At 38.1% G+C, this 18,788-nt stretch overlaps 1 protein-coding gene across 1 annotated transcript; it reads right to left on the bottom strand.

Annotated features, from left to right (window-relative positions):
- Positions 1–15,729: 15,729 nt before the first annotated feature.
- Positions 15,730–16,266, bottom strand: LOC118846846 (V-type proton ATPase subunit C 1-like). The gene has a single exon (XM_036755548.1). The coding sequence runs from the start codon at positions 16,264–16,266 to the stop codon at positions 15,730–15,732; it is 537 nt and encodes a 178-aa protein (XP_036611443.1).
- Between the last annotated feature and the right edge of the window lie 2,522 nt (positions 16,267–18,788).

The raw sequence follows: 18,788 nt of genomic DNA on the forward strand, positions 1-18,788 counted from the left end.
GGACTAGACGAAAGAGCTGAGGATGTTCCATCTGGGGAAGATTAGGTTTAAGGGGACCATGGTAGCTATCTTAGGATTCTATTTGTTTTGCTTGGTCTCAGAGAGCAGACTTAGGGGACATGAATGGAAGTTAGGAAATGCAGAATTTAGTGTGAAAAAATTTCTTACCACTTTGAGTTATCACACAATGAAATAAGCTTCTTTGTGAATCAGCAAGTTTCTCTTTACTATAGGTATATTTTCTTTCAAAAATGTATTCTGAACTTAAACACAAAATAAAAATAAATATTTCTATATACAAAAGAAAGCAAAGAGATTTTTATAAGAAACTGTAGAGCTTGATTATACACAGCTACTTTCCTCTTTCAGTATATAATAAATTCCACATATAGCTTCCAAAGCTCCTGAGTGTATGTTCCCTTCTGGCCTTCTTTGTATTCTTTTTATCCATGTAAAAATACCTTAATGACCCCTTTTCTCCCCTTTTTTCTATTGGCCATCTTATTGCTCTCCCTTGTAATTCCCTATCTCCCAGATTGGGATAAAAAAGAAAAACAAAATGCTTGTGTGAGAAACGTGGTTTTGGGGATTACTGGGCTTCCCCAAATTGTGAGAACACACAGCTTTGGGGATCATTGGACTTCCTAGGCAGGGCCAAAGTCCTGAGGAAGAACCCTGTGATAATCCCTAGGGAAGGCTGTACAGACCACAGGACTCCCAGAGGAAGACCATCCAGAGGTAGCCATCCCTTAATCTGTGGGGATCACAAGGCCTCCTAGGGGTCAGACCCTAAGGAGGACCCAAGTGATGGCCCCTTAGGATGGCAGTAAGATCACAAGGCTCCCGAGTAAGGGCTGGAAGTCCCAAGTGATGTCACCTTAAGAAGGCCGTGCAGACCACAGGGTTCTCCAAGGGAATCCAGAGTAGTAGCCCTCTTAATACTGCAGTGGGGATCACAGGACACCCCAAGACAAGATCCAGGAGTAAGCCTGGAGAGCTTCTGTTGTCTGTTGCTTCCCTTCACTTGACCTTAGGAAAATCCATGTGATGTGCCCATTCTCACCCAAAGAACTCAAGACTAGAGTGGGCAGAGGAAGGCATTTTATTATGCTCCTCAAGAGAACGGGTATGGTGCTCACGGGAACACTCACACTGATACAGCTGCAGGAGCAGGGGTAACCATTCCCTCCACTCCTGCTAGAGTCATGGTTAGTTTACAATCTTTGTTTTTTTACATAGTTTTCCTAGGTTATACAGTTTATATAAATAGGATAATAAAGATACAGAAGCAAAAGTGAAGTTAATTAGATTTTCCTTGTCTTAGTTTAGGGTTAAACTATATTCTTTTACTTCCCCTACTTTCCCTCTTTAACATATGCAAATTATGCAAATCAGTAGGCCTGGATTCTTGACCAAGACCAGACCTAGATAAGCTTGAACAGGTTCAAGTGGGTTTGGCCTCTCTAATTCTCTAGACTGCCTTCTCAAAAAGTACGCACATGGGTACAAGCCTCTGACCTCTCACCTGACCGACCTTGAGGCCTGGTCTCTGCTAAAGCTGGGGTGGGGGAGGGCAGGGAAGCACACCTTTAGTTCTGTGGAAACAAAACTCCTCCCATTTCTTACACTTGTAATAAAAAAGTCAAGCAAAACCAATTCCTACATTGCTGGATTTGAAAAATATATTTCATTATGTACCTTTAATCCATTACTTCTATGCAAGGGAAGAAGAAAGCATACTTTATTATAGAACCTCTGGAATAGTGGGTGTACATAGATTAGCTTTTTTAAGTCTTTCAAAGTTTTTTGGTTTTTTACAATGTTGTTATTATTAATTTTTCTCCTACTTTGGTTCATTTCACTCTGCATTATTTTGTGAGTCTCCTCAGCTTTCTCAGAAACTATTCCTTTCATCATTTCTTATGCTATAATAATGTTCAATTACATTTATATACCATATGTTTAACCATTTCCCAATTGATAGGCATCCCCATAATTTCCAGTTCTTTACTGTACTAAAAAGATCTTTTGTGAATATTTGTGTACAAAATGGGCCCTTTTCCTCTTTCTTTCATTTCTTTGAGAGTATTAGTAGTGGTATCTCTGGGTCAAAAGGTATACACATACTTTAGTGACTTTGTGGGGGGTTGTTCTAAACTGATTTCTTGAATAGCCGGACTAATTCACAGTACATGGATGCACTTGTTTTCCTGTGGCCCTTCTATCAATTGTTATTTCCCTTTTTGATGTATTTGACAATCTGATGGGGTATGAGTTGGAACATTATAAATGTTTTAGTTTTCATTTCTCTAATTAGTAGTAATTTGGAGAATTTTCTTTCATATGACTGTTGATAACAGACTTCTTCCTTTGGGAACTACTACCTGCTTATATCCTTTGAACATTTATCTATTTGGGAATGACTTTAGTAGAATTTTAGCAGAGTGAAAAAAAAGCACAGTGAAAAAAGCAGAGCTAGGTGAAAAATGTGCCAGTAAGTACAATAATGCAAACAAAAACAAATTGAAAAGAGATCAGATTTCAGATTCAATGTCTAATCTTGGTTCCAGAGATCTGCTGATGAAATACCTTTTCTGATCAACCTCCCCAAGATGGTAGAGTGAATGAGAGCAGATCTGATTTATCATGCAACTAACCCAGAAAGAACAGAAAAGAGTCACTAGATCAGTCAAAGATCAAGAAATCTATGGAAAAACCATGGCAAGTGTATTTTTCCAGCTTAGGTTCATGCTAAGAGACAGCCAGAAGTCTGTGGGCATTAGGAAAGAGGTCCAACAAAAGCCTAGCCCAAGATGGTGGAACACAGAGGCCTTAGAGTGAAGGGACCACAGATAAGTTGGGAAACCTGGAGTCTGAAGGTGGGTACTGTAGAGGTAGGGAGATAGAAGCTGGGAGGTGTAGAGCCTGCAGCAACCTGACCTAGGACTGGGAAGTCAGAAGTTTGTATAGACTAAGTGTATAACAAACAGGGAGCTTCTGGGATCAGATGATAACAGCCTAGCTTACTGGTCTGAACCACCTCTGAGGTCTTTGAAGAACACTTCCCTCAGAAAATAGAGGAAACAATGAAAGGATTCCATGCAATACTGAGTAGGACCAAACAAAGCCCTAGAATTACTTTCAGTTCCACAGAGCTTGGCCCTGATAAAAAGTCCAATACATAAAGTAGGGCTAGAAAAATTAATAACAAAGAAAACGGTGATGAAGAAATACTATGGATCCTGAGACACCCAACACACAAGCCCAGAATGATGATAATTCTACAATATCTACACATTAAGACTCAAACCCTAAGGAGCAAGAGAATTCTGCAATTTCAGCATCAAGGGATTGGAGGAAGCCCAATTGGGGAGTAAAGTTTTAAGAAGTAGGAGGCAGAAGCCATTGCCTATGTTAAATGGCCAGTGGGTACAGTGAAATTTAGTTATATTCTGGGAGTTTTAATTAGGTCCTATTTCTTTTAGCAGAAAATTTTACAATTCTTCTCCCTGTTGACACAGATTAAAGACAGTGCAGTTCAGCAGCATAGCTGTGTGACCAGTGGGCTTTGTAAAACATTTCTATCAAGGGAAACCTCACATAGTTTTGTAAAATTACTTTTGTCTTGAGGATGGAAGTTTATTAGTCTTCTGCACAGCTAGGAAATTGTTCTTTTTGGGTTATGGAGATCCTTGATTACCCCTTCCAAATTAGAACATTTCATGAGTACAGTCTGCCAGACAAAAGACCGTATATTCAGAAAGGGGAATATAGAAATACTTCTCAAATAACCTACTCTCAGAATTCCTCTCTTTCCTCTTTCTCACCAAAGAGAAAAGAAACAACCCAAAACGGCAATATTCTGACCAGGAGCTAGGCACTAAAGAATGAAAGGGTATGAAATGTACAACTAATTGAGGAGAAATTTCATAATTTATTAGAAACTAGATGTGAGGGTTCTGCTGTTGGTCAAAGACTATATAGTTGGCCATTCACAAGATGCAATTTGAAAGGATTCAAAATGCCCCTCACCCCACAGAGGAACTGTTGCTATCTGAAATTATTGTCATTCATTCACTCCTTCTAAAATGTCAATATGTAACCTGGAAAAAGTAACGCATTAAGTATCATCAGACTTTGACATTTTGGCATGCATTGATTCATAAGATTAATTAATCTCCTATCAAAGTCCTGTGAAACGTGACCAAGGAAAGGTGAGATTTCATAGATTAAAAAAAAATTGCAGACAGTAAGACTGAAGAGATCAGTAGAACGAGTTGCTTGGGCATTTGAATTCTGGTCCCCAATCTAGTGTCCTTGAATCTGCCCTTTGCCTTTATTGAGACCTATCTCAATTTCTTTATCTGTAAAATGAGAGGCTTAATCTTTTCAAGTCAAGTTGACAAATATTTATTATGTACTTACTACTAACCAAGAACTTCGTGAAGCAATGGGAATACAAAGTAAGACAAAAACATGGTCCTAACCCTCAAAGAGACAACATGCAAACCATAAGCATACAAGATATATGTAAGGCCAAAATGGAGGCAATCGTGGAGGGAAGATAATAGTATTAATTACCTCTTGCAGAAGGTAGGATTTGAGCTGAGATTCGAAGGAAGCCAGGAGGCAGAGTTGAGGAGGGAGAGCACAGCCAGTGAAGATGCCTAGACTTAGTGGACAGAGTTTCTTGTGAGAGGAATAGCAAAGATGCTAGAATGACTGGATTGGAAAGTACATGCAAAGTAAAAGAGGATTGGAAAGGTAGGAAAGGGCTAGACTGCGAAGGTCTTTAAAATCCAAGTAGAGCATTTTATATTTGATTCTGGAGGCAAGGGAGAGTCCCTGGAGTTTATTGAATAAAGGATGGTCAGACTTGTTCTTTAGGAAGAACAACTGAGGGGAGGATGATGTGGAGGGAGAGAGTCTTGAGTCAGAGAGACAAGCCAACAAGCTATTGCAATAGTCTAGGTGTGAGATGAGTCCACAGCGTTGCTATTGTTCACATTCACCTGTAGATCTCGTGTCTGAGTAAGCAGCAGACACAGGTCCCATCCTTTAGTTCTCTTTCTCTGTCTCTGTCTCTGTCTTTCTCTCTTCTGTCTCCTCCCTCTGTTTATCTCTGTCCCTGTCTCTCTGTTTCTGTGTCCCTGCCTCTCTTTGTCTCTCTGTCTCTGTCTTTCTCTCTCTCTCCTCAGCCTCCCCTAGGAACAGAGATTACAGGTGAGAGTCACCACTCTCAGCTCTACTCATTCTTTAAAACCTAGTGCAAGTTCCATCTTATCCATGGAGACCATCCTAATCTCTTCTCTTGGTAATGAGCTCCCTCCTTGTACCTTATACAGTGCTTAGTTTTGCAGACCTCTGTTGTACTTGTAAGAAGTGCTGAGTCCTTCAGAGGTAAGGATGTTTCCCTGGAAGTGTCAAGGGCAACACAGTCCAAGGGATGCAACAGTTGCTATGTGCTTCTCATGTAATATATATTATTGCTATCTGTGTTGGTGTCTTAACTCCCTAGCTTATCTGAACTTTGCATCGATCTTAGCATCTAGCATAAATAATTAGCAAACACTGGTTAAATGGATGAACCAAGAATGAAGTATGAAGGAGGACTAGAGCAGCATGAAGTTACTGCGTAGCTATGTGAAGATAGGAAAGGGGGTTAAGATGCTGAAAGGGGGATTGAAGACAGATCGTACTTACTTCACAATTGTGCCCTGGTCATGAATTTCCATTTCCTAGAATCTCGATCTATAAAGATAGTCACTATGTGAGTGATTTTCTGAGCTCTGGCAACAGTTGTTATTTCTGTTGAAATATTATGCATCTTTGTCAGTCCTTCCCTTATTTCACTTGATTTCTTTCAGATCCCTTAGCTAAATGCCATCTGGTTGTGATGCTTTACTAAGCTGGAGTTTCCCCAAATTGCACCATGTTCTTTTTTAGGGTCACATTTATTTCTCAGAGTTATTCATTTTGCTAAGAACGGGAGGCACAAAAAGACATTCAACCACTTCCTGCAGTGTCTAGAAATGGTCGACCAATGACTGAAGGAAAGAAAGAACCACAACTTTGAGTCAGGGGAGATGTTTTGTCGTAGAAAGACTGCTAGACTTGACATTATCAGTGACTTGGATTTATGATTTCAGAGGAATTATGATGATGAAGCATGCTACCTACCTTCTAATAGAGTGGTGATGGATGCAGGTAACACATGGAATGAGACCTGTCTTTTTTGAAAGTAGTCAACAGAAGAATTTGCCTTGCTTGACTATGCATATTTGGCATAAGGGTTTTGTTTCTCTTTTCTTCTTTCTTCAAGGTGGAGGGGGGGCGTGGTGGTGGATGGAAGAAAACATACAAACGTTTGAAAATTGAAAAAAAAATTTTAAAGAGACATACTGTATAGCATAAAAAAAACCACAGTGACCTGGGTCTAAGTTGTGGACTAAAAAAGTAAACATACAATGGCCAGGGTTTAAATCACATCTCTGGCACTTCCTAGCAATTGTCATAACCTCTCTGGAGTGTTAGTTTCCTCATTTATCAATTGTAGGGCTAATGATACCTGGGGCTCATACTTTACAGGATTGTTGGGATGAGCAAAGGAGATTATCTATGTAAAACTATATATAGGCATATACCATAATATATATTAAATATATGGATATGAAAGGATATTAAAAAGATAGTTCTCAAATGAAGAAATGCATGCTAGCAACAACCATAAGAAAAAATGTTCTGAATCACTAATGATGCAACAAATGCAAATTTAAGCAAGGTAAGTCTGAGGTTCCACCTTACATTCATGTGATTGGGAAAGATGGTAAAAGAGGAAAAAATGAATTGTGGGACTATACCTCACTTCTCCCATGTCACCACACTCTTGTACAAACTCTTCGACGTAGTGACTCTTTGACCATAACTAGGTACATACCCCAAAGAAATGGAAGACAAAGGTAAAGGACCCATATACATAAGAATATTTCTAACAAATTTTTTTATTACAGTAGTGAAACAGAAATAAAATAAGGGCTGATCAACTGGGAAATGGCTGAAAAAATCATTGTATATGAATATTAGGACGTAATATGGAATGATACATATGACAGAATTAGAAAAATATGAATTGGCTTGTATGAATTGATGTAGAATGGAATAAGGGGAATCAGTCAGCCAGTAAACATGTATCAAGTGCCTATTCTGTACCAGGGACCAGGAAAACAATTTGTGTAATTACAATCGTAAAATTTAAGGGGAAACAACTCTGAAAGGCCTCAGAAATCTGACCAGAGCAGTGATAATCAAACATAACCTCCCACCTCTTGGCAGAGAGGTGACAAGTAGCCACTGGTACAGAATGAGACATGTATTCTGAGACATGTCCATTGGATCAATTTTTTAATTTAATTTTTTTTTTTACTATAAATACTTGTTGCAATGGAGGGTTTCTACTTGGAGAGGGGGTATACAATGTACAAAAAGATCATCAGTAAACAATTTTCAAATGTGCAGAAGAAAACAAAAGGAAGTGTAGAAAACAACAATTTTGCTATTGTCTGTTAAATTATTTATATATTTATAGCTTAAAAACTGTATGTAACAGAATTCCAGTTTCCTATATGATCCTTTCTTGTTCTTTAAATACTGAAATGTTCATATTTGTTGATGATTGTTGAGTTCACAATAAAAAAGAAAATTAGAAATTGTTACATAAAGTCCATTACTACTACTGCTGCTGCTGCTGCTGCTGCTGCTGCTGCTTCAGGGGGCCTGAGAAGGTTGTTCAAAGTTCTTCTGTTAAACTACTACAAGAATGGATGGGTACTCGTTACCTCCCGGTCCACTACCCTTGGAATGTTGGGATTCCAGCTTTGTCAAAACTCCCTTCTCCCCAGGTGTGAAGACCGATTTCTCTGCGCATGCCTTGGGGCGCGGTGGGGAGAGGGAGAAACAATGGAGAAGGAAGCCTGACAACTGCACCTCTCTTGCCCCCACCCCGCCTCCCACTTCACATTGTCACTGATATTTTTAGCACCTAGAGAAGACCTGGATCCATACTCGCTCCAGTCTGGGAGGTTTGTAAAACTATGAAATCAATATCATCAGGATTCCGTCTCATTTGTCTGCTCTCCCTAGAGAAAAAACTTTATGCCTTGGAAAATTGGGTAGTAAATCTTTTTTTTTTGAGGGGGGACAGACGGGTTTCCCCCTTTCTCTGCGTCGTTCTCTGCGTCTGTCTTTACCCACAGGCCAGCCATTTTCTTCCCTCTTTTGTACCTCCCCAGTTACAAATAATGAAGCACTCACACTAAAGCAATTATAATACTACAATTGTAATAACATTTTTGTCTAGAGAAGGGATTTTTAATTTGGGGGCCAAAGACTGGGTTTATGACATTTAGGAATGGGAAGTTTGAACTGCCTCAGCTGTGACAACTACAAACCCTTTGACCAAATGCAAATTCCTGTTTGTATTTAGGTGGCTTTGTAGCACTTTTTTTCATTGGTTTCAACCATAAATCCCCATGACTAGGACTTGTTACAGACTAATTTATATCTCTTTTATTTAGGTAAACATTTTTCCTCTTCAGTCTTTTAATAATTTAGTCTGAATTACTACCTCTGTATTCTTAATTACTTTCATTGGAAACAGTGGTGTTATTTTAAATTACCGGGTCCTGGCCAAAAAACAAAACAAAACAAACAAACAAACAAACAAAAAAAAAACAACTCTAGAAGGTAGCCAGCCCCTCCTAACCTTTTCCAAGGCTCAAAACTCAAAAGCCCCTAACAGAAAGATTCGTGCTTGTGTGTTCCCCGAAGCTCCCCAAACCCAGGTCAGAAAATGCAACGAAGTTTCTTTATTGCATATTTTACTCCCATATGTAGAGAAAAAAAATACAGTAGCTGGGAAGTTCTTTCACTTGTTCTGTTTCTGGTTTATCATTCTCTGATTTTGTACATTCCCTGTAAAGACCAGAGCAGCCTAAGTAATTAACCTTCAACTGATCTGTTGTGGATAAGTAAGCACTTCCTGCATTTTTGGAAGGAGGTGAAGCCTTTGAGTTTTATTGCAACACTCCAGATGTAGTGTTTTTTTTCTTTCCTCTAAAATGTCACTGATGCAGTTATCTACTATACTTGAGACACTTTCCATCTCTACTTCTCTCCCTACCTTCATAGAACTCTTTCTTTCTTGTCACAAAGGAAAAAACAGTTCAACAAAACGAAATGATACACAGAGACCACATCTGAAAGATTCACAACACTTTAGCACTCATAGTTACCCATCTCTCTACAGAGAGGAAGGGAAGAAAATACTTCGTCTTTTGTGCCCTGGAATCATTAATAGTCATTGCTTTTAATCTGAGTTCTGATGCCACTTATTATTTTCATTTATGCCAGTGTTGTTATTATGGGTATTGTTTTCCTAATTCTGCTTTCTTCACTCTTCATTCTCATGCTTTCCCACGTTTCTCTGAATTCCTCATATTTAGCATTTCTTAATAGTATGATGCTATTCCATTATATTCATATATATAATTTACTCAACCATTCATTACTTTATAAACATTCTGCTATGACAAAATGTGCTGTTATGAATATTTTGTCATTTAAAAGACCCATCTTTTTTCTTTGGCATCCTTGGGATACATACTCACAAGCGATAAAGTATAATAGCCATTTAGTATATTGTCTTTGAACCTACTACTTAGCCTCTTTTTTTTCTTATCACTTTCAGTGTACATATGCCCTCTGCCAATCAATTAATAAACATTGATTAAATGCCTACGATATGCAAAGCACTGTGCTACCTCTTTCTAGTTAGAGGAGGAAGGCAGGGACAATGTCCTCAAAAGTAATGGGAGATTCTTTTTAGTTGACTAACCAGAAATTAACCCTTTATTCCTCAGCATTAGTAATGTTTGAATAGGCAGCTATCAATATGCTTTCTTTGGAGATTCCTCTCAGTTGACTGACATGAGGATTAGAATTAAATGGGCTAAAACAGACACTTTTCCCTTGTCAAGAAATAATTCAACCCTAATTCACATGAGTAGCTTTTTGCTGAGATGCAGTAGAGGTTGCAGTAAAGCGAAGGACAGGGCTAGGTGAAATTCTGTTAAGTAATAAAGGAAACTGACTCAGACAGGCATTGCTGTCCACTGAGGCATCAGTCAGCTTTTCAGGTCAAAAGGCTCCGTGTCCTCCAGAAACTTGGATTAAGTAGGATCACTGAGCTTACCTGTGGCTTGAAAAATGTGTTTCACTTTCAACCCCAGGGATTCATACTTTATTACATGTGTTATAGGACATCCTACTGATGGTCCCTAGGGAGAGAAAGGTTAATGGTTAGTCAGAGTCATTAAAGGGATAATAGAGGGATTCAATTTTCATGAAGAAAGGCAATTCCAATAATAGGGCAATGAGAATATGAAAAGCCATGTCATGCTGGGGTACTACCACTGCTGTTACTAAGACACAAGGCTTGAAAACTGCTTTTTTTTTTGTTTTGTGGGTTTCTATTACAAAGAAAGACAGCCAAGAAATCAGATCTTTTTACCTCATGTCACACCTTCAAGAGCTGCTTTTCATCCATTTTAAAAAGGATTTTCCATTTTTGAGTTGATATTTCTGCCACCTACAATTCATTCCCACTATGCCTTCTGGGCATTTGGCTTCTGTTTCATGAGTTTGCCTTATTAACAAGCCTGTTGGCAGGGAGGCCTGAGCCAGACATTTAACACTGATAACGAAAAAAAAATGAAGTGAATTCTCTTTTTTTTCGGGTGTTTATGAAAAAAAAACAACCCTTTTTAAGGGGAAAAATGATTTTTCCAGTTCCGTGCAAACAGATGTTGTATGTGACTAAACATTCAGCTCAGAGATCACTGTCAAATCATGTTACTTTTAGGGAAGTGGCAACCAGTTATGGATCAAACATAGAAGTCACAAGAACTGTACACTCAGACCTTACTGGAAGTATTATGTTCCATGTCAGGCACTAACATTTTAAGAACGATATTAACAAGTGGGAATGTATCCAGTAGAACTGTAACCAGAAATTTTTTCAGTTGGGAAAAATATTTGGGGGAGGGATAGCAGCAGAGAAGGCAGTTTGTTTGTACTTGTGATTGTACTGCATGTGCTGCACATGTGCCAGTGAGTGACCCTCACTCCCACAGGGATAGAGAAGAAAGCTGGACTCCAAGGGGGGGAGTGTGATTGTAATGGGTCTGGTGGTGAGGATGCTGGCAAACAGAAACAGGCATTCCCTCCCAGCCCCTCACACACATCAGCACCCTGGGGCAAAGCCTTGTTTGTCCCATGCTAGTTACAGATTGATGTCCAGAGAAAGGCAACCAGTGTGGAGAAGGATTTGAAGACTGTGTTATTTGAAGCTCTCTTAAAGGAACTGGATTCTTTAACTTGAAGGAGACAAGATTTGGGATGTCAATTAGTTAAGCAGTTGTCATGTGGAAGAGAGATGAGAATTGGTTTTGCTTGGATTTAGTTGGCAGAACTAGGACCAATTGGTGGAAATTACAGTGAGGTGGATTTCAGTTCTGTATAAGAGAAGACTTCCTAATAATTTAAACTGTCCTAGAATGGATGGGTACCAAGCTTTTTGTCATTAGAAGTGTTCAAGCAGAGGCTAGCTGATCACTTGCAGGTGATTCATGCTTCAGGAAGAGAATGGATTTAAAGATCTCTGAGATCTCTTTCAATTCTGTTCTACAATAGTTTGAGATATTATTTACTGAGACTTGAAATGGAAGATAAGTAAAACCAGGCATAACTATTCTAAAAGCCCACCCACTCCCTTTCCTTCAAAGGTAGGCTTTTTATTGTGATTAGAAAGTAGATCAGTATCTTAGAAATAATTAAATGTGAGTAGTAATATAAAGCCCATTGCAGATTGTTCATTCCTTAGAATGACAGTTTCTAATAAACTTGGTACACTGTGGCATATGCTGCGAGTGGAATTAAAATAACAGTTCTCCAGGCAACTGCACGGTGAGGGGCTGAATATAAACCTATATATATTAATAATAGATATATACATATATTAATAATGAATATAAACCTATATATATATATAAATCAAGAAAGAACTAATGAAGTCAATTAGGTCTCTTTTTTATTATTTTTGTCTTTTGAGATGAAGTCCAATTACACTTCAATTCATTATACCACAGTAACCCTTATCAATAAGCAATAAGACAATTAACTCTCATATTCAGTGCTCAAATGAATCTATGAACTCACAGATTCAGGGGTTCCCTCAAACAGATCTTTATTTTTTGGCAGGGGGGAAGGCAGGGCAATTGGGGTTAAGTGACTTGCCCAAGGTCACACAGCTAGTAAGTGTGTCAAGTATCTGAGGCCAGATTTGAACTCAAGTCCTGTTGACTCCAGGGCCCAGTGCTCTACTCATGCACCACCTAGCTGCTGCCCCTCAAACAGATCTTGAAACTCATTTGTGTCTGTCCATCATATGTGACTTTCACCCATAGCCTCCCAAGAAGTTCTCCATAAGAGTTTCAACCACTCTACTGGAAGGAGCTCTAATAATGGTCAGAAAAAAAATTATAATTCTAAGATGCTGGCAGGAAGTGATTAGGGGAAAAATAAAAACATTTTTCCTCTAGGAATGAGTTTTAACAGACTCATAGGGTGAGTAAAGGATTCCAAGAATCTGTGTTAGTCTTCTTTTGTTTGGCACTCGATCTTTTAAATCATAATGTATGGAAAGTTATCTTTCCAGAAAGGTAGCTTCTTGAAATTATCCTACTGTTCTTAAAGGCTATATCTATATAAACTTTAATAAGAATTGTCTTAACGATGAAAAATTTAGAATAAATTCGCCCCCACTGCCAGAACAGTGCTTAGCACAGGCCTGGCACATATGCTGTATTGTAAATGTTTATTGATTGAACCTAAGTTCAGTGTTCTGGAGAAACGGTTGCTGAAATGAAGTTGGTCAGATAAACAAATGATGAAAAACCCCAGGGAAAAGAGAGTTCAATCCCACTAGAAGTCTATTTTAAGTACTTTTCCACAGGCTGTGAAGGTGAGGAATGAGAGACTTGCTAAAACTGAAAGAGCTTTCGGTAGACTTTAACTTTAGATTAGTGCTAACTTAAATTTTGACACTTTCTGAAGGGTGCGAAATGGATGATCACCAATACCTACTGTTCTCACACCATTTACTCAGATTCTCCGTTACCTATCATTGATCACAATGTGATAAATGTAGATTAATTTCCCTACGGCAATAATTTCTAATTTATGGCTGAAAAATGATATTCTTAATACTTTAGACTAATTTGTTTGATGCTCTGTAATTGTATGAACAGAATTCGTTATTTGACAGACCCATGCAAAATGTTCAATTCTAAGTTCTTTCCTATCCAGTGCAATCCCCATCTACAAGTCCTGGCCAGATATGAGTGTTCATGAGCTTATTCCTCATGGATCATTATTCCTTGGATCTAACAACCTTCTCTCTTTTCACTGACCTTCTATTATTGGAAATAGCTTAAAATTGAGATATATATAGTATTGTACTATCTCTCTCTCTTTGTCTTCTATTTTCAGCTTTCTTTTGTTGATTGTGCAACATTTATTCCTAGAAGCCACTAGACAACATTTCAAATTCAAATCCTACTTTCTAGTAATCGAGACTTTGGTACATCATTAGGGGGTAGGGCTATGGAAAAGACTATGAAGGAAACTCTTTTAAAGAAAAAAATCTTGCATTGTCAGGATTTTGGTTCAATGTTTTCAGTGGTAATGAAGCTTGATCATACATTTTGCAAAACTGCAATCATTACCATTAAGATCATTGATGAATCTACCAAAGATCAGGTATTGTGTACGTTAGGCAAAATAATAGTAGCTAATAGCTAGCATTTATGTAGCACTTTAAGGTTTGCGAAGTACTTTATAAATTATCTGATTTTATCCTCACAACTCTAACACATAGCACAGAACTGGAAACATGATGAAGTATTTAACAAATGCTTGTTGGTTGAATAATAAGAGCTGATACTTACATAGTATTTTAGGGCTTTTAAAATGCTCTACACAGGATGTCCCAAAAGTCTTAGTGCAGGTTTAAGTTGTTAAAGCTTATTTTTAAATTTTAAGCTATTAAAGCTAAAAAATTGCACTAAGACTTTTGGGACATCCTATATGTATTATCTCACACCTCACAAAAGCTTTATGATGCAGTAACCATAGGAATTTTTTTATTCTCATTGTACAGATGAAGAATTTGAGGCTCAAAGATGTAAGTAATTTGCCCTCAGTCATGCAGCTAAGTGCCATGGAAGATCTAAGCTAGGTATCTCTTAATGTCTAGTGCTCTTTCCGCTTCACTATATTGCCTTTCATTAAGAATCAGAATTACCATGGATAGGGCATCCCAGATAAATGAATTGCCTAAAGATCTTTAGGGAGGGAAAACTCACTACTCCCTGCTACCTGACTTCCATTTTTATTTACCTTAATTGTTCTACAATTTTTTTCTTTTATTTGGACAAAATTTGCAACTTTGTAACTTGCACCCAATGCTACCTACCAGTGCTCTCCTATAGAGCCAAATAAAAAGAAAAGAAAAATTGAAGACTGCTATTATGTTCCCCTCCTCTCTACATGCTATTTGCTTTAGGCTAAGCATCCTTATATAGTACTGGATTTGGAATTAGATGTTGCAGCTTCAAATCTCGGTTCTGTCTTAATCAGCTTTGTATTCTTAGCAAAACAAGTCTTACTTGGCTTCAGTGTCGTTATCTGCAAAATGGTTCAGGGTTGCTTTAGATGATTTCTAAATTTCTTTCCAACTCATCTATGATTCTTGGTTCAATAAATTAATCCTGATAGGGTATAGTTTTGAGGACATGGTTTTCACAACCCTTGCTGACCTCCTCTGGACATTATTTAGCATAATGGTTTCTAAAGTGCGAGCCAAAGTGAGGGGCAGGGTGTGGAATAGGCAGGAGTATATGATCAGCTAATCAGAAGAATCAGAAGAATTTGGGTTGTATCCCAGCTGTCCCACAATAGTGAATCTTGGGACTTGTCTCCAACAAAATCAGATTTACTCATCCCTTTCAACAGTCCCTTATTCATTTCCCTTTCTCTACTGTACATGCTTCCAAGTTCCTTCTTCTGAGGTAAGCATCAGCTCCTCAGGGAAGTTACAGCTCAACTGTTATCTCAGTACCTACAGCAACAGAGGGACAGGTGCCATTGGGAAAATCCCTACTTCATCCTCAGCATACCCACCTCCTGCTCTTCCTCAAAATTATCTTGTAGATTCAGCAGGTGCCCCACTGAAGAGAAGAGTCTGTACTGAGAGCAATAAAAACCCATCTTCCCCTTTATTGTTTTGGGTGGGGCAGAGTAAGTCACATAGGATAACAGGCAGATAAATTATGATCAATAGGCCTCATTACATTATCTTTTGCCCAAGCCTACCCTTCTCAACTTCCGTACTACCACCATCCTACCAGTTCCCAAGGTTTACAATATTAGTATCATCCTCAGCTCTTCACTCACCCCACATATCCAGTTATTTGCCATGTCTTGTCAGTTCCACCTCCTTAATATCTCTTGCATTTGCTCCCTTTCCACTCAGCTACTACTTAGTTTAGGCCCTTAGAACTTTTTACCTGAACTATCCAAATTTGGTCTCCCTGCCTCAAGTCTTCCCATGTTCTAATCAAGGAAAAAGTCATCTTTCTTTATGATTTCTACTAGGCTTCTAGTTAATAAACTTCCCACATTCTTTCTTTCCAAATTCTGAAGACTGCCTTTCAGATTATTATATGCAGATGCTTGGCCTTTCAAGTCATTGTCAGTTTGATTTACTCCCTTGCCAATTATTTCAGAAATATTTTTCAGGGACTGTTTTATGGGATACTTGGCTGTATGCTGTTGGAACCTTGTTACATATGTAACCAAGTCAACTCCACTGGCCAACAGGTTTTCTTGAATTTTATCTCCACTAACTTCTGGTACACCAGCTATATATTGCGTGACTTTCTTAACAAATCCCTCCACAAATACATTCAATTTGGTCAATTCCTTTGATAATCCAACTAAAATATCCAATGTGCCAGTCTTGAAGTCAGGAATGTTGAACTTTGAAATAATAGAGAGATTATTACTTTTGGTTGTTGCAGTGTGGAGTTTCTCCGTCGTTTGTGGGCATGTTTTCTCCCCAGGGTCTGATATAAGCCAGAACTCAGTCATGCCTACCAAGGAATTTTTCCAAGAATGATATTGATATGGAGGTGCTGGCAAGAAAAAAAGGGACCATGGAGGAGGGAAACCTGGGAAGACTTAGCAGCTTAGGTCTCCTTCTACCTGCTATCCAGGATCCCTTAGCCCTAGCACTGACTAATGCAAATCATGTGCCAAGTTCAAGCTTGTATATTTAAATGCAGCTATTGCATTCATTTTTTTTTCGGTGCCATATGAAACCCTTGACTCATTGAATTTACCATCCACTAAAATCCCAAGATTTTTTCAGACAAGTTACTGAGCTTTCCTCTTTTGGTACATATGAAATTGAAATTTTGAACGCAAGTATTAGACTTTACTTCTGTTGTATTTCATCTTATTAGATTTGGCTTAACATTCTAAAATGTTGAGATCCTTTGGGGTCATGCCTGCCATTCAATTTGTTAACTATGCCTCCCAGTTTTAAATAGTCTTTACTTCTGATAATCACACCATCCAATCTTTTATCTAAGCCATTGATTAAGATATTAACCAATAGAGGACCGAGGGAAGATACATGTGGCACCTCACTAGAGGCCTTTCCTCCCTCTACATGAAAACTATCCCAATAATGTCTGCACTTTTAACCTGTTTATTGAACTAGTTCTGAATTCTCCTAACAGTACAATTATCTAATCTATATCTCTTCATTTTAACATTAGCATGAAGACATTTGTACAAGTGTTATTATAATAATATTAATAGCTAGCCTTTGTATAGCACCCACTATAGTCATATCTCATTTTATTGTGCTTTGTTTTATTGCCCTTTTCAGATATTGATTAAAAAAAACAAATTGAAGGTTTCTGGTAGCCCTGCATCATGCAAATCTATTGGCACCATTTTTTTCCAGCAGCATGTGCTCACATTGTGTTTTTTTGTGAGACATTTTTGGTAATTCTTGCAATATTTCAAACTTTTTCATTATTATTCTATCTATTATGGTGACCTATGATCAGTGATCTTTGATGTTCTGATGTAATTGTTTTGGGGCACCACGAACCATATCCATATAAGATGGTACTCTCAGTCGATAAATGTGTGTGTTGTGACTGCTCTACCAATCTGCTATTCCCCAGTCTCTCTCCTCCTCGGGCCTCCTTATTCCCTGAGACACAACAATATTGAAAACAGGACAATTAATAACCCTCTAAAATGACATTTAATTTTTCAAGTGAAAGGAAGAGTCGACTGAAGTGGCAAACTTCATTGCTGTCTTATTTTAAGAAATTTCTACAGCTACTCCAACCCTCAGCAACCAACACCCTTATAAGTCAGCAACCATCAGCATCGAGGAAATACCCTCCACCGGCAAAAAGATTATGGTTTGCTGAAGAGTTAGATGATGGCTAGAATTTATTTTTAGCAGTAAAGTATTTTTAAATTTAGGTATGTACATTTTTTTAAGACAATACTATTGAACATTTAGTAGGCTGCAGGTAAGTGTAAACTAAACTTTTATCTGTCCTGGGAAAGTAAAAAATTTGTGTGATTTTATTAAAATATTCACTTTTTTGTGATGGTCTGGAACTGAACCTATAAAATCTCTGAGGTATACTACACTATTCTGTACTATACTATATTTACATAGCACTGTATGTTATAGGCTTAGCATAAGGACTGTGCCAAGTGCTTTACCTATGTTCTCATTTAATCCTTATAACAACCCTGTGAGGTAGGTGCTATTATTATCCTCATTTTACAAATGAGGAAACTGAGGCAAATAGTGGTAAAATGATTTTCCCAACATCACACAGCTAGTAAGTTTTTTAAGGCCAGATTTAAGCTCAGGTCTTCCCGACCTTAGAGCCAATGCTCTATCTATCCACTGTGCCACCTAGCTGCTAAAATAACAGCATTCTCATAATCTACCAGTCTAATAATTCTTTGCAAAAAATAAAGGTTAATCTAATATGGCATGAACTATTTTTTAATGAAGCTATGCTTGGCCTCCTCTTACAGTACCTTGTAATATGTCACCAATAATTGTGTCAAAGTAGGCTCCTTTGCAGCCTACTTTACAGGTCTATCATCCATGTATTCTCTATGACTGGGGTGTAGCCAAGATTGGTTTTTGAGCGCACTTCTCTTTTTCTATACTCTTACTTTGTGACCTCATTAGTTCTCATGGGTTTAAAGATCTTTTCTCTACTATTCACTCTTAGATCTATATATTCAATTCTAGTTTCTCTCCTGAGCTCTAGTCCTATATTATATTTTCATTGGACATTTCAAACTGGGAGTCCCAGGCATGGTTCATGGTGCCCCAAAATAATTACATCAGACCATCAAAGATCTGAATGTCTTGAACTCAACCTCTTCTCAGAGTAGTCATTAACCTATGATCAGGAAAGCATAAACACAATAGAAGCATAGGTGCCATGTATACCTGGTAGCTAGATGTCCCTTCCCCACCTGGCAGTTCAGAACAGTCTTGCTTACTTGAAACTGCCAAGGAAAGTAGCCGAGAGATAGAAGGAATTTCACTTTTT

Source organism: Trichosurus vulpecula, chromosome 4 (genome assembly GCF_011100635.1).
Source record: "Trichosurus vulpecula isolate mTriVul1 chromosome 4, mTriVul1.pri, whole genome shotgun sequence".
In the NCBI taxonomy this organism is placed as follows: domain Eukaryota; kingdom Metazoa; phylum Chordata; class Mammalia; order Diprotodontia; family Phalangeridae; genus Trichosurus; species Trichosurus vulpecula.